This window comes from Hyperoodon ampullatus, assembly GCF_949752795.1.
Source record: "Hyperoodon ampullatus genome assembly, chromosome: 8".
Taxonomy (NCBI): domain Eukaryota; kingdom Metazoa; phylum Chordata; class Mammalia; order Artiodactyla; family Ziphiidae; genus Hyperoodon; species Hyperoodon ampullatus.
In genome coordinates, this window is record NC_136921.1 from 93,842,780 (window position 1) to 93,857,630 (window position 14,851).

The window sequence follows — 14,851 nt, forward strand, 5'->3', positions numbered from 1 at the left end:
GGAGTTTTTAACCTGGGGTCTGTGGACTTCCAAGGGGTCCATGAGTTCACAGGATCCATGAACTTGGATGATAAAAAAATATAAATATTTTCATTTATCTCTAATTGAAATGCATCATATCCCTTCAATTATAAATGAAGGCAACAAACTACAGCAGTCTTGGTAGTACATTTAACTTTGTCACCCATAGAAGTCAGATATTTTCATCAGATATTACAGTTGTTATAGAAAGGTTAAAATACTGTTTATGTTTGTCAACATTTCAAAATTATGGCAGGTATTAGACCTGTTAGATCTTATTAAATGCATTATTGCTATATAACCATATCATAACAAAGATTGACAACTGGTTGGAATTCATTTTACAGATGTAAAAACACCATTCAGAGAATAGGCTTCACTAGTCAGCTACAGGAATACATGGCACAAAAAGATGTTAAGAATCTCTGTGTTTATACCCATCACTCCATTCTGCCTTCATTTGTGTCCCTAGCCATCATTTCAACCACTTCCTTACCAACATCCTCAATTCCTTTTCTTGTCCCCAAGTGTCCTTTCATTGCTTCAGGGGTTTAAACAGGGCAGTCTTTCACATCTCAAGTTGTATGGGGTACTGGTCCTTCTGATGAGAATCCTCTTCCCCTCCACCCCTAAACCAGAGCCTTTGTTTGCCTGGCTAACATCTTCTTTCCCACTAGGTAGAGAGAGATTAAATCCCCTGCTTAAGCCTTCCCTTCATTCCCAGACTAGGTCAGCGTCCCCTTCTTTTCATCAACCTTGTTATCATTTGTTCAGTATTACCCTTCCAGACAATATGCTCTCATGAGGGCAAAGCCCAGGTCTGCCTGGTTCACTATCATATACCCAGTGCCTAGCATGAGGGGACTATCAAGCCCCTATCCAGAGGGGGCTCAATAAATATGTACAAATACAGGTACCAACAAACCATTTTGTAACTTTTTTTTTTTTTTTTTGCGGTATGCGGGCCTCTCACTGTTGTGGCCTCTCCCGTGGCGGAGCACAGGCTCCGGACGCACAGGCTCAGCAGCCATGGCTCACGGGCCCAGCCGCTCCACGGCATGTGGGATCTTCCCGGACCGGGTCATGAACCTGTGTCCCCTGCATCGGCAGGCGGACTCTCAACCACTGAGCCACCAGGGAAGCCCCATTTTGTAACTTTTGATTTAATATATTTTGTAACTTTTTGATTTAATGTATTACACTCTTGTTTCATGTTGTTACTTTTATTTACTTTAAAGCTGCATAATATTATACTGGGTATAAGTACTTTAGTTAAATAAGTTCCCTAGTATTGATCATCTTGTTTTCAGTTTTCACTAATACAAATAATGTTGTGATGAGTGTCTTCATGTATATCATTTTATTTTTCTTGCTTTGTATTTAGGATCATTTCCTTGATGTAAACTACAGGAAGAGGAATTAATTGGTCTAATGGAATGAACATTTTTATGGTTCTTGATTTATTCTATGATGTTGTTTTCCAAAAGGGTTCTCATTTAAAATGCCATAAAATAATATAAACAGAACATCTGCTAATGATTTTTCAAAGTACTTAAAAATTTTTTTTACTGGATATTAAACATTGAGTCTATGGGTTAGTCAAAAACCTGGGTAAAATTTTTTTTGAAAAGAGTAAAATAAATAACTTTTCTTTCACTCAAAATGTAGTACACTAATTAATTTCCACATTGAGTAAAAATATTTTATTTGTTAACAGAGAGCTAAGAACAAAGATATTGTGCTTGGGAAGACAAATTATTTTAACTTAGATATGGTCATTTTGCTAGTTAAATGGGCAAAAATCATAAGACTCTGACCGAAGTTCAAATTTTTGAAATCTCTACTGTGACAAGAATTCTGTCATTTCACATTTAAAAGAAAAAGAACATAATTTCTAGAGAAGTAATTAATAGCATACAAGAAACAAAATAAAATTTGCACACTAAGAATTTTTTTTGCACGATGTTAGGAGTAAAATGTATGGGCTGACAAATATCTCCTTATTTACGGACAAGCCAGCAGGGGCTTGTCAAGCAGGGGCATGTTTCTCATTCTGATTACATCCCCCCTCCTTCTCCTTTGATCTCCATAGCCAACCCCGGGCTCCAGGCAGGGCTGCTTCTTCATGGTAGTACCCAGTTTTCTTCCTCAACAAATGAAGATATGTTGGGTTGTCCCTTGTTTTAATACTGTAGCTACACACAGGACAGAGCGTTGACCTAGGAGGTGGGGCATCCATCTTACTGAATATGAAGAAAGAGAGCTAACCAGTGTCTTCTTGTCCTGTCCATATTTTAGGGAGGGTACCAGAGCTTCCCCTGTTAAATTGTTCTTAATGATATTAATGTAATATATGCTGACTCTGTGACTGCTGTGTGCAGGATGGAGTACCAGGAGCTGCAGGGGACATAATGGATGAGATACATTAACCAGTGGAAGAATGAGTAGAAAGACATTTCCTCCATTACACAAAAATGTGAGGAAGGGGCTTCCCTGGTGGCGCAGTGGTTGAGAATCTGCCTGCTAATGCAGGGGACACGGGTTCGAGCCCTGGTCTGGGAGGATCCCGCATGCCGCGGAGCAACTAGGCGCCTGAGCCACAACTACTGAGCCTGCGCGTCTGGAGCCTGTGCTCCGCAACAAGAGAGGCCGCAACAGTGAGAGGTCCGCGCACCGCGATGAAGAGTGGCCCCCATTTGCCGCAACTAGAGAAAGCCCTCACAGAGAAACGAAGACCCAACACAACCAAAAAATAAATAAATATACATAAATAAATTTTTTAAAAAATGTGAGGAAGACCAAGAAGGTCATTCCACATCTTTAAATGCCCCACTGGGAGAGTCAGACCATCAAGTCTTAATGTCCTCGAATGAAAACACAAATGCAAATAATTACCATGAGCTAATAAAACAAGCACATAAAGGGATGTAAGTGTAGGGATGTAACTGTTGCATGGCCTGAAATGATCGTAGATTCAAAAGGAAAGACTCTGGAAATTTCTTTGAATAAATGGTTGCTTTTTATGGCTACTATTTATTGACTGTCTATTACGTGATAGGCGGTGAGCCAGGAACATTTATTAGTTCATCATTCCTGGCAACAACCCTGGGAGGTAGATATCAGCTCTCCCATTTTATAGATGGGGAAATAGAAGGTCAGCGAACGTTACTTGGTCAAGGTTATATGGTCAGTGAGAGGTGGAGTGAATCAAGCTCATGCTCTTTTTACTATGCTATACATGCAAAGTAGGTAAGTGCTCTCAAAAATCCTACCGTAGTTAATACATCTTTATCCAAAGCCACTCAAAACTTGATTTTTTAAAAAATAAAACAGTTGTAAAATAGGATGGGGAAAGAAATAACACACCTTTCTGAGCTGTCAGACTTCTGGAAGTGTCACCTAGTGAAAAAGAATCTCAAACAGTTTTCAAAAAGCATGTGCAGTAAAGCCCATGAACCTTCATCTAAAGGCAGCATATCATGTTAGTGAATTCGAGGGACCGCCTAGGTGAGACCTTGAAACTACTTTTCATCTGAATGACTCTGAGCCATTATTTCCCCCCTCTAGGTCTCACTTTCTAGTATCCAACAAAGGATTGTTATAATTAAATAAGATAGTCTATATAAAATGTTTAGCACAGTGGTATCAAGCACATAATGATACACATTAATTATCAGTAGTACTGCTGTTAAAGTTATTTTTTGCATATAAGTCTAATAAGCTTGGATCTGGTTTTCTAGAATATACTATATTAGGTACAGCATAATGAAAGATGATGATAGCTGACTACCACAAGGGGCAGTTGTCACCTCTCACTGAAATCAGCAAGAAGGGACAGCTGAAATAAGACCCCACAGGAGGACCAAAACCAAACAGGCAAACTGTAAGAATATCAATAAGAGTTGCTTTAATCATGCTTTACACTTTGCAAAGCCCTTTCACAATCATTTCATTTGATTCATGCAACACTGCTGTTTTTTAGGGAGGGCATTCCCACTTTACAAATGGGAAAAGAGAGGCTCAGAGAATTTAATGCCTTCTCTAGAATCATAGCTAGTCAAAAGAGCAAAGAGTACCACTGTCTATATAGATCTGCTGTCCAATATGGTAGCCATGTGTGGCTACTTAAATTAAATAAAATTAAATATTCAGTTGCTCAGGAGCATAAACCACAATTCAAGTGCTGAATAGCTACGTGTGGCTCAGGGCACTCGTGTTGGACAACCGAGATTATAGACCATTTCCTTCACCACAGAATGTTTTATTGGGTTATACTGGTCTATAGAAATGAGAGCACCAAACCGTTACTGCATAATGATATGCCCGGTGTCCATGACAGTGAACCTGATTCTCAGAGAAAGATGTTAGGGAAGAGGAAAATACTTTAGAAATGTTTCTATGAAAAACACTTTAAGCTTTATATTATAGAGTTAAATTTGTGTGGCATTAGGCTATAAGCATCATTAGAATTGGGCCCAGAATCCCCAAAAGTACCGAGTGCCAATGCTCTGCACAAAGAATCTACGAATATCTACTGAGTAGTTCTATTTCTTCATCTACTTATTTCAGAAAAATTACATTAATGTAAGAGAATTCTTCCTGAAGCAAATAGGTTGAACGTCATAAAAATGTAAGCAATAACCTTTGTTAAAATCTCAAGGGCAGTTATGGTTGTGCATTTATAAAATTATTCAGTGTACATACAAAGTCCTTTTATATTCCAATATTTATCTGATGCAGAAAGGCTGTAAATAAATGTAATCAAAAGAGATGAATACCAGTGAAATATGTTTGAAGATGAGAAAAGTTTTCAACAGCGATATAAGCCTTAAAAGGAGATATCCAAGGTTTTGCTTTTTAGAATGGTTTATAACATAGCCCTTGTAAATCATAAGTTAATAGATTTACTGAGGAGTAAATCACAAGTCAGTCTCAACTTATGGTTCACTTTCTTCGAGCAACACTATGAAATAGCTTTCAGAAGTGAAGAACCTGACAATGAATGCTCAGTATTACTTCAAAGCACTATAAAATGCTCAAAAGTTTCAGAAGTTACTTTCCAGAGGATGACAAACACTTAACTACCTAAGAATCTTCAGCCTTGCCCGGCAGGATGGTGCTGTCAAACTCAAGGTGCATGGACGAAGATGGAGGCAGTTTCATTTTTTAAATTGACTTTGAAAGTCTTAATGATATATGTACATTTCATGGAAATATGAGCCTTAGTATAATGGTCTGTTCTCTTTAGACAGATGGAGCTCGATTTATGTTCTACATGATTGTATCCCGGAATTTCAGACTTAAGATGTTTGTCATAATATAGTTAATCTATTATTTTTATGAGGGATACTAAGTCTTGGCCTCCTGTATTTGAATAGATGTATGCCAAATTTATGGTGGCGCTGGTCTATAAACGACAGATGCTGCCAAAGCAAAAAACTATCATTTTCTTCTACTCAACAGCACAAGGTCCTGTTGCTAGAGACAGAAATGGGGGAAAGAGGCATTTACAAAGACCTTGCTGGCTAATCAGTGGAGTCCTGCAGCAGTCGGTGGAAATGAGAAGTTGTCATTGGGAAACTTGGCCCCATTTGTAACAACACATAAAAACTGTGAAACGCACAGGGAAACCCATAAAAATGACAAGGCGAGGGTCTCCATTTGTATCTTTGGCAGAAAGCCTCTTTGACAAAATTGAAAAATGTACTTTCATAACATAACAGGATGACCATAAAAAGTTGAACTGCAGCCTTTCCAGGCAAATCATACTGATGTACTAGTTGATACTGCTCTGGGTTCACACCTGAGGAACTGCCGCCATGCAAAAGCACATTATGCTGAAAACTAAAATGAGTTTTGAGGCATCCTCACTTCTTTCCTTCCTTCTTAAGTCTTTTCTGATACTGTCATCTCTGGCTCCATGGTATAGTCATGGGTGTGGGATAAAGAAAACAATGTCCCTGTGCCCAGTGGAAATCTTTTAGATGGGATGATTCAAAATGCTACCGAAAATGCGGACAGCATTCAGGCTAATCCACTGGACCCTTTAGGAGGCAGTTCAAGGCTCTGCCCTATTGGTGATGGCCTTGCCCACTGCTGACCTCCATCTCAGTGAGTGTGTTTGGCTCTAGTCACATAAAGTCTACAGCTGTCAAGCTGGAGCTTTAAGAACACTTGTCATTTACCTGAAATGAGTGTTTTCATTCAAACTTGGCCTTGAAAAGATCTGTGACTTCTAAAGCTTTGTTCTCTTACAGTTAAATCACGCAGACAACACACTGCACAGAAACTAAGGATTATCAATAAAAACAAAGCCTCAATGACCCTGTCACTGCTATAGCTCCTACTGAAAAATATCAACAGTCAGAAAACAATTTAAAAGTAATATATAGTCCTACTCATTAATTCTTTAAAAAAGTGGGTTAGTGGTTTCTGACTTTTCCCATTGGGATACTATACTTGAATTTACTCTTCTGAGTCAGAGAAGCTTAGAAGTAAGGGGAACAGTGGAATATTCATGGAACAAGAAGCCCTGAGTTCCTGCTCTGACTCTACTGGGATATGAGTGTGCAAGCCATTTAGAGCCTCACACAAGCCAGTTAATCTTTCTAAGACTCAGGTTCTTCACTGTTACCACATTTTTGGGAGCAGCTTGAAGGTGGCGACTATATATTATTTTTCTTTTGGAACCTCTTGAGGGCAAGAACATGTCTTCCTGTTCATTGTTGCGCGCTTGAAATGGCAAATGTTACAGATGTACTATACTACTTAGTATAGATAATACATATTTGTTAAATGAACAAATGGATATAGAGTTTGTTGTGTGCATATGTGAAAGAGGGATACTAATATTGGCCTTACCAGTCACAGGGTTGATGAGCGGGTCATACGAAAACATTTATGTGACTGGATTTTATCAACTGAACAAATTCAAGGTGTTCCTATTGTTATATTTTAAGCAGAACATGCTGGTTCCATCATCTTTGCTCTTAATGGCATTTATAAATATATCTATAGCATTTTGAATCATTCCACCTGCTTTCGTCTTTTTAGACAGCAACTGATTAAAAGCTGTTTAGCTCTAAATGGCTTTATATACTTTGAGCTACAAATGTATTTTCCCCATCTTGATATCTAATTAATTTTAAAAAATCTTGTGCCAAAGGCTAGACATATGGATGATTAGGTCGACTATCACAAAATTTTACCGTTAGGCTGATTATCAAAATATTTTATTATTTTCAAGAAATAAGGTCTTCCAAAGGCTCTGTTTTTTTTGTTGTTTTTTTTGTTTGTTTGTTTTTGAGCTTCTTATGAGTGGTTAAGTGCTGTCACAAAGAGCATTCAACTTGATGTATGGGGCATATTATCACAGAGAAGTGTTGTGTCATATGGCATTATGACACTTGAACTCTAGGGAGAAATTTGGGTACAGTGTCTGGCCAATATGTTCTAGCCATCTTCCTGAAGCTGCCTAATGCTTGCTGTGTCTTGATCCCAATTCTCCCAAAGCACCTTTTTCCTCCTTCCTACCAAGTTTTGAACTCCCACTGATGCATCATTAAAAGCTGGGATAGATCCTAGGAGACCAGAAAGCTATTTCTTTGGATTTTACGTTTAATACTACTCCAACTTCTAAGAAGTGAATAGGACAGCTATCCTGCCTGAAATAAAACATATTTACTTTTTTTTCAATCATGTGGTCAGAGCTTCTTATAATAAATGAAATTCCTGTTACTGTAGTTTAAACTCATTTTGTTTACTGACTTGAGAGGAAAAAAAAAGGAAAGCTTTCCATGATACCCTAAACTTTTTATATCTGATAGCTCCATTACAGCAAATTTCTTTGTATTGCACAGATCCAGTTACAACATGATCTAAATTATGTCTCCAAATGCATCATAAAAAAGTAGTTGACCCAGTTGCTAAAATAGGAGGTAAAAAGGCTTTTCTATCAATAGCTCTTGGAAGATTGTTAGGCCACTTCTTAGAATAAATAATCTGTGCTCTCAAGGAGCAAAGCGAGGTCATCTGTGGCTCGCACGCTCCTTGTCAGATACTCTGAAATCACACCCTTCCTTGACTGATGTTCAGTGAATCCCAGGATGCTGCACTCCCAGAAGCTCCCTCCCTTAACATCTGGCTCTTTCCTGTTCCTCAGGATTTGCCCTCATTGAACAATACTCTTGCTAAGTTATTGATGCTAAAGAATGAGAATGGAAATTGAATTAGTCAATACTATGGATGTTGTGAATGCCTGGATTTTGAAATCTGGTAGCTGAGACATCAAGTTACTAACATATTTACTTTTCACTCAACTATCTCAGAATCACATAGATATTGTTTAAGCCCACTTGATAGGAACACTTCATTCAGAAGAAAAAGACCAGTGCTAGGGAATTTTGGTCTCTTAAGAACTGTCAATCAACCATGACTGTTCACTGTGACTATTACTCTAATTTTTGGCTGACTCCTTAGAGGCAGTGTCGTCTGAAATAAAACACTTCAGTTAATTAAGTACCACAGTTCTTCCTCTTCCCTCCCGCTTCCCTCTACATCCCACCTAGACTGTTTATGAAGGACTGGTCTTCGTGTCTCCTAACTCCTAAAATGGGGTTTTAAAGGAAATCAAAACAAGTTACCAAAAAATGTTATGACTCTGACAAAGCTGTGGGAGCTTTTTAAGGATTTAGAAATAGGTGGTTAACAACTGGTTATGTATTAACATTGTTTAGACCAGATTTCCCATCTGGGCAAAACTTCTAATTTTCTAACTTGAAAATTCTACAAAACACGTGTGAAAAAAAAAAAAGAAGAAGAAAGAAAAAAAAAAACATGTGAATTCTTGCTTACAAGCTGACGTTCAGTTGAAAGTAACCAAAACATGTATCTATTTAGCAAATATGACCCACTTTGTCTTTAAATAGTGCCATCTTTCAACAGCTTTAGTATTGCTTTTATAGATATAATAGGACAAACTAAATATTTCATTAGTATTAATATTTAAAATATGGAGAAACAAAAAAGTAATTTGAATGACCTAACCAATGTATTGCCAAATAATTTATACAGATTTGAGTAAGGAAACATGGAAAAATGAGGTAACCCCAAATACAGGTAGTTTGCATTACTTCTAGTCCAAGTCTGGACAGGGACATGGTGATGTCAATACTGTTAGACCATAGGTACTTTGCAGGGTGGATAGGGAAGTGTCAGAGGAAGCAGAGGACACTGGATTAAAGACCATCACATAGCTACTGGGAAAGAGACTCTGTGGTTGAGATTTGTTTTCCTCTCTCCCCACTCTCATCTCCTAGGGTTCTTCTAGATCTCAGTTCTCTTTCCTTGCTTATACCACTGCTGTACTTGACCCTGGTGTGTTTCTATTGCCTGCTAGCCAAACACAATTGTCTGTAAAGTCTCTTTCACTTGAGCATTCACTAGCATTTGAGAGTCAGAATAAAAGTCTTGAGTCACTGAACTTTATTTTAACATGCTCATTGGGCATCTTGTAGATTTAAGGTATGCTGTGATTCTGACCCAGCCCCTTTATTTGGATTTTCTATTTCTATACTGCTCTTTTCTTGGGTCTACTCGCTAATTGTTGACTTTTTTTCTCTTCCTTTCTTCTTCTTCTACACCTTTCCTTCTCCCTTTAATTATCTTCTGTTCTTTCATTGATTCTTCTCTCATTGATCCTTTTCTATTTCCATTTTTAACACTTTTTCCCCTCATTAATTTTAATGTCATCTACTATGCCTAGAGCAAACCCAATCTGCAAATAATAGTAATATATATTATAATATAACTTAATGGGAGCATTGAGCACATGCAATAGCAATGCAGGAATGCTTACAGTACCTTCTCACTGTGCTATTAGCTTGAGACACAAAATAAGCTGAAAGAATGGAGTGACACTAACCTCCACTGTTTTATCATTTTGCTTATAAGTACTTCTGTCGGTAAAGAGCATAATTCAGGTAATAAAACCTGACAGAGTATTATTTCATAGAGGCAACAATATCCTGCAGAAAATGAAACTAGGCAGGAAGTCAGGAGATGACGACTCCTGTTCTTCCAAACACTGGGTAACCTTGAGCAAATAATGGCCGCAATGTGGACCTCGCCTTGGTTTGCTACTTTATAAACTGGAGATAATATTTGACCCTAATATCTGATAGATCTGGGTTAAAGATTAATTTGCTAATATACATAAAAAGGCTTTGTTCTTTAGAAGGGAAAAGTACAATGTAATAATTCAGTATTTATTATCTGTTCATCAGATAACATGATTTGGTGATTCTATCACACAAAGAACAAAAGGCTTTATCACCAAATCTGGGTCAGCTCACTCATTCCAGACTGCAGAGCCTTGGGAACCAGCCTCTGTGGGACCTCATCAATAGTGGTTACTTCTTACATAGTCTCTCTTTATCTAACCAGGCTTTTCTGAATCTTCCTCTTACAAAGGGATTTGTGCTTCTTCGAAGGCCCCGGGCAACCACAGGAAAGCGTTCTTAAGTCTCTTCCTCAAATTCTACAATGACTTGGAAAGCAGAAGAGAATAAGACAAGAAGTGTGTGTCTTTGTGTTTCCAACAACAGAAAGGTCCCTAAAGAGAGAATCAAACATAAGAAAAAGGGATCTATTCTCTTAGTTTCCCTTACTAGGCACTGTTCCTCAGTTAGTCACTGCAACAAGGTGACTTACTCATCTTGGGTCCTGATGGGCAGATGTGAATGTGTGAAAGCCTATTAAACACCCAATTTCATGGCATACCTGCTGGAAAAATAAATTTTTTCTCTTCTCCCTGAATCATTCAGTTTGAACCTACTCAGAAAACCTGCTGATTCACTGGAACTATGAAATACTCTGCTTAAGAGGCACTTCCACTAGTAGCCCATTTCCAATTTATAAAGTTCTTCTGTTAGTCAGTTCATAACCGTGAAAAGTTCCTTTAAAATCTTTGAGTTCATTTGTAACTCTAAGGAGAACTCTATGAATATCTTGAAGAATCAAAATCTCTTATTATTGAACACATTTCCAGATTCACTTAATAATGCCACTCTCTCAGAAAACTTTACCTTTTTGCCCTTCTACTCCCTGTTACTGGGGTAAGAAAATATGAAAATGTCTGTTAATAAACAAATTTAAGGATTCCTTCACTGAAAAAGTCCATAGCAAAAACCAAATGTAAAATGAATAGAGAGGAATAATAAACTCAGTATTTTAGATCCATTTCTTGATTTTTGTCTAAACACAATGTGACCAAGAAGCCTCCACTTATTTTCATGCATATATACTTATATATATATATTTACACACACACATATACACTTAAATGTATATATTTAACAACATGGAATGGTAACCTATCAAATGCTTAGATTCCGTGCAAACACATAACCCTTCCTGTGAAGGGAACATATTAATATTATAAAAACAAATCATGGAGAGTAACATGCAACAGCGGAGAGGAGGAGGATGGGGTGAGGCCGGAGGACCAGGAGGAACACAAAGAATGTAAAGAACAAAAAGTGTCATTGACCTGATTTGTCAGAGTTGTTGCCTGTGATTGGAGTGATGGAGCAGCTGGGATTAGCCTTTGCGCTGTCCTTGGAAGAAACCATTTTGGGTTTATTTTTCGTTGCCTCTAGTGCTTTGACCTTCTTGGCATGTTTACTTCCTTTGTAGTGGGCCTCGGCCTGGCTCTACAAAGGAGAACAAATCAGGCTCATTTTTTTGCTACTTACAAACAGCACAATGGATGATCATGCAGGAAAAAATACATTCAATCATAGGCACCACAGACATTTACAGCTCAGCACTCAACTATGTTTTTGGCATCTAATGAATAGTAGACCGGTATCTAAGAGTTTTTTGCATATTGAAACCTTCTATACAACACAGAGGATCTGTGTCTTTCAAAACCAGACATTATACGAGTGGACAACAGGGTCAGGACAAAATTGGGGCGAAGGTGAACTTTGTCATTAGTGCCCTCCCACCACTGCCCATCGGGGTTATTTGTCAAACATTTGGCTGGCAGCAAGCCACTTTGAGTGTCCTACCCGGGCGTGTCCTTCCACAGCCACTCCGTTTAGTTTCCCTTCAGTTACAAATCTGTCTTCCCTGCACCTACATTCCTCTTGGCTCTGCTCTGAGAGCAAGTGATGTGACAAAGCAACCTGCTAGTGAGTGGAAATGGCACTACATTTTGGAGTCATCTACACGTGCTTCATGTGTCATTTTGATGATCCCAGTTCTAAGAAGAGACAATATTAGCCACAAAGGAGGTAGGGACAATGCTTGTTTCTGATCTCAGATGTGATTCTGAAGTCAAAGCAGTTAGTATTACATTCACTTATACAAAAAGCATAGGTGAAACTGTGACTTCAGTAGTAGATCAAAAGAAAGAAAAGCGATCAAGGCAAGTGAATATTAAAAATTTTCAAAAGACAAAAACAAATTACAGCAAAACAAGAAAACATTTAGTCAATAAGCTGACATTTGGAAAATTCCCCTCTGCCTAAAGAATAAGGATTTTATCTTTTTGGCATCTAGTGTAATGAACATATTAACAAAAGAATCTAAGTATACTTGCTTCAATTTCATTTTTAATAGACCCTGAAAATATAAACAAACTAAAACATATATGTAAAAAACAAACTAAAACATATATTATATGGTATATTAGCATAGTTATAAAGGTGAAGAGGATGATAAACCTGTCATATAAAATGAGTTTCTGTTAGAGGATTTCTAAAATAATAATAACTTTTATTCTACATCAGTTTTCCGTATATACACCTGTATGTGTTTGAAGATGATTATACTGATATTTTCATCCATTTTCCTCAACAAGTAGAATACAGGTGGTATGTATGTGTGTGTGCATGTGTGCATGTAGGTAGGTAGGTAGGTAGGAGTGGCAATGGACAAAAGGAGCCAGGTTTTAATTCTACATTTCAATTAAAGAAGTGATTTTCCTAGCACATAACTCCAATCACCCAAGGTCAACAGACTTTTTTTTTTTTTTTTTTTTGTGGTATGTGGGCCTCTCACCATTGTGGCCTCTCCCGTTACGAGCACAGGCTCCAGACGCGCAGGCTTAGCGGACATAGCTCACGGGCCCAGCCACTCCGCAGCACGTGGGATCTTCCCAGACTGGGGCATGAACCCGTGTCCCCTGCATCGGCAGGCGGACTCTCAACCACTGTGCCACCAGGGAAGCCCAACAGACTTTTATTGACTGTACACAGTTCCTAACTTCCTGAATATCTTTTCGTAAATATTGTTTTCGACCACCATCGACTTATCACGGCTCTTGGTTCCTTTGCTCAGGGACTTCTCATGCTGTTCTCTGTCAAGTTGAAACACAAACCCAATCCCAAGAGAGGAGAAAAGTGTAACATTATTTTGAGTCTTATCACCCTCTGAGAATGGTTAAAGCCAGCAAATATAGTTGGGTAGATATAAGTTAAGAAAATATACAAATAAAAATTTAAAAATTGATAACATGAAGAAATAATAATAATGGCTGATATTACTGAGCCTCTGACAAGAACAGCTCGAAATGTAATACATGTTTCTCTCATGCAAGCTTCACAGTGCCCTGCGAGGCAGGTACAGATAGAAAACTGGGCACAAGAAGCTAAACAACTCATCCAAGGCCACACACGTAGGTGGAGAAGCCATTATGGGGATCTGAAATGCTTATGTGTATACTCCTATTTAACTATATACCCTCACGTTAGACATATACATACTCACACTAAGGAAACAGTATAATTTTATTAGAAGTAAAACATTACACAAAAATTACACACAAAGAAAGCACACTGCTTTTCATGACTCAGAGAAGGATTATATTTTAACAGAAGTTTCTGTGAGTAGGGAATATCTTCTTAATTCATAGGAAATATACCAGTAGAGTACATTAGGCTTGATCCTTCTGTTGAGAAGCTAAGAAAGGCGCACTTCTTAGGTATGTAATAATTTCTACAAGATATCAGGAGGCCTAATAATTCATCTTTCCAAGTATACTAAACAGTGAGATGTTACTTTAGTGCGCTTTGGCTAAATAAACGTATAGTCCTCTAAATAAAACCTCCTAGCACAAGATAAGCAGAGTGTCATTTGCTCATTACTATTTCCTGGCATCACTGCAGAAAGTTAACAGTATCAATTAGCACTTGGGCTAAAGAGCCAGCTGAGTGACACTCACTGGATGCCAAGTTGGAAGGAGCTCTCCAGAGCCATGATTCACTTTCCTTTTAAGTTCTGAGGCATGGAGAAAAGCGAAACAAGGCTTCTTAGCCTCTACTGACTACTGTTTGGGAAAGATTTGGAATTAAGACAGTGGCAGACACCACGCATTCACACTTGGCATCTTTCCAATTACCCTGTGGTATTCTTGGTAGTAGCACTATGCTGTCCTCAGTACTGTATCTGAGGTGTCAACAGCTTCTAAATCCTGGGCAAATCTTCAAGTGAAACAGAGACACTGTTAAAATAGTAACACGATTAACCTGCCTTCGTTATCTGGGAATCTCCTTAATTGAGGAATGAAAGAAACAAGGACAAGAGCCAGAAAACCCATGAATGAGGCAACACAATCAAGCCCAATCAACGATGGTTCTTGTATCACTTCTGAGAGACTTGGTTAACCAAACAGACTTATAATATTTTACACCTCCGTGACTAGTCAGCAGACACCTATTTGTCTGGCTCTAATGGCCTGCTTTCTGATTTCCTCCCCAAAGTGCTGCTATACACCCCAAACTGGCAGTGATCAAAGAAACCCCTTGCCAAGAATTGCCAGAATTAG

The 14,851-nt window shown here is 38.2% G+C and overlaps 1 protein-coding gene across 3 annotated transcripts in view; it reads right to left on the reverse strand.

Moving 5' to 3' along the window:
• Positions 1 to 14,851, reverse strand: part of ZNF385B (zinc finger protein 385B) — a gene marked incomplete at both ends in the record, with an annotated part of 398,204 nt that overhangs the window by 20,999 nt on the left and 362,354 nt on the right. For all 3 annotated transcript variants that reach the window (XM_079709843.1, XM_079709841.1, XM_079709842.1), the window contains one exon: positions 11,570 to 11,732. In XM_079709843.1, coding sequence (XP_079565969.1) covers positions 11,570 to 11,732 — 163 coding nt within the window. The remainder of the gene's footprint in view (positions 1 to 11,569; positions 11,733 to 14,851) is intronic.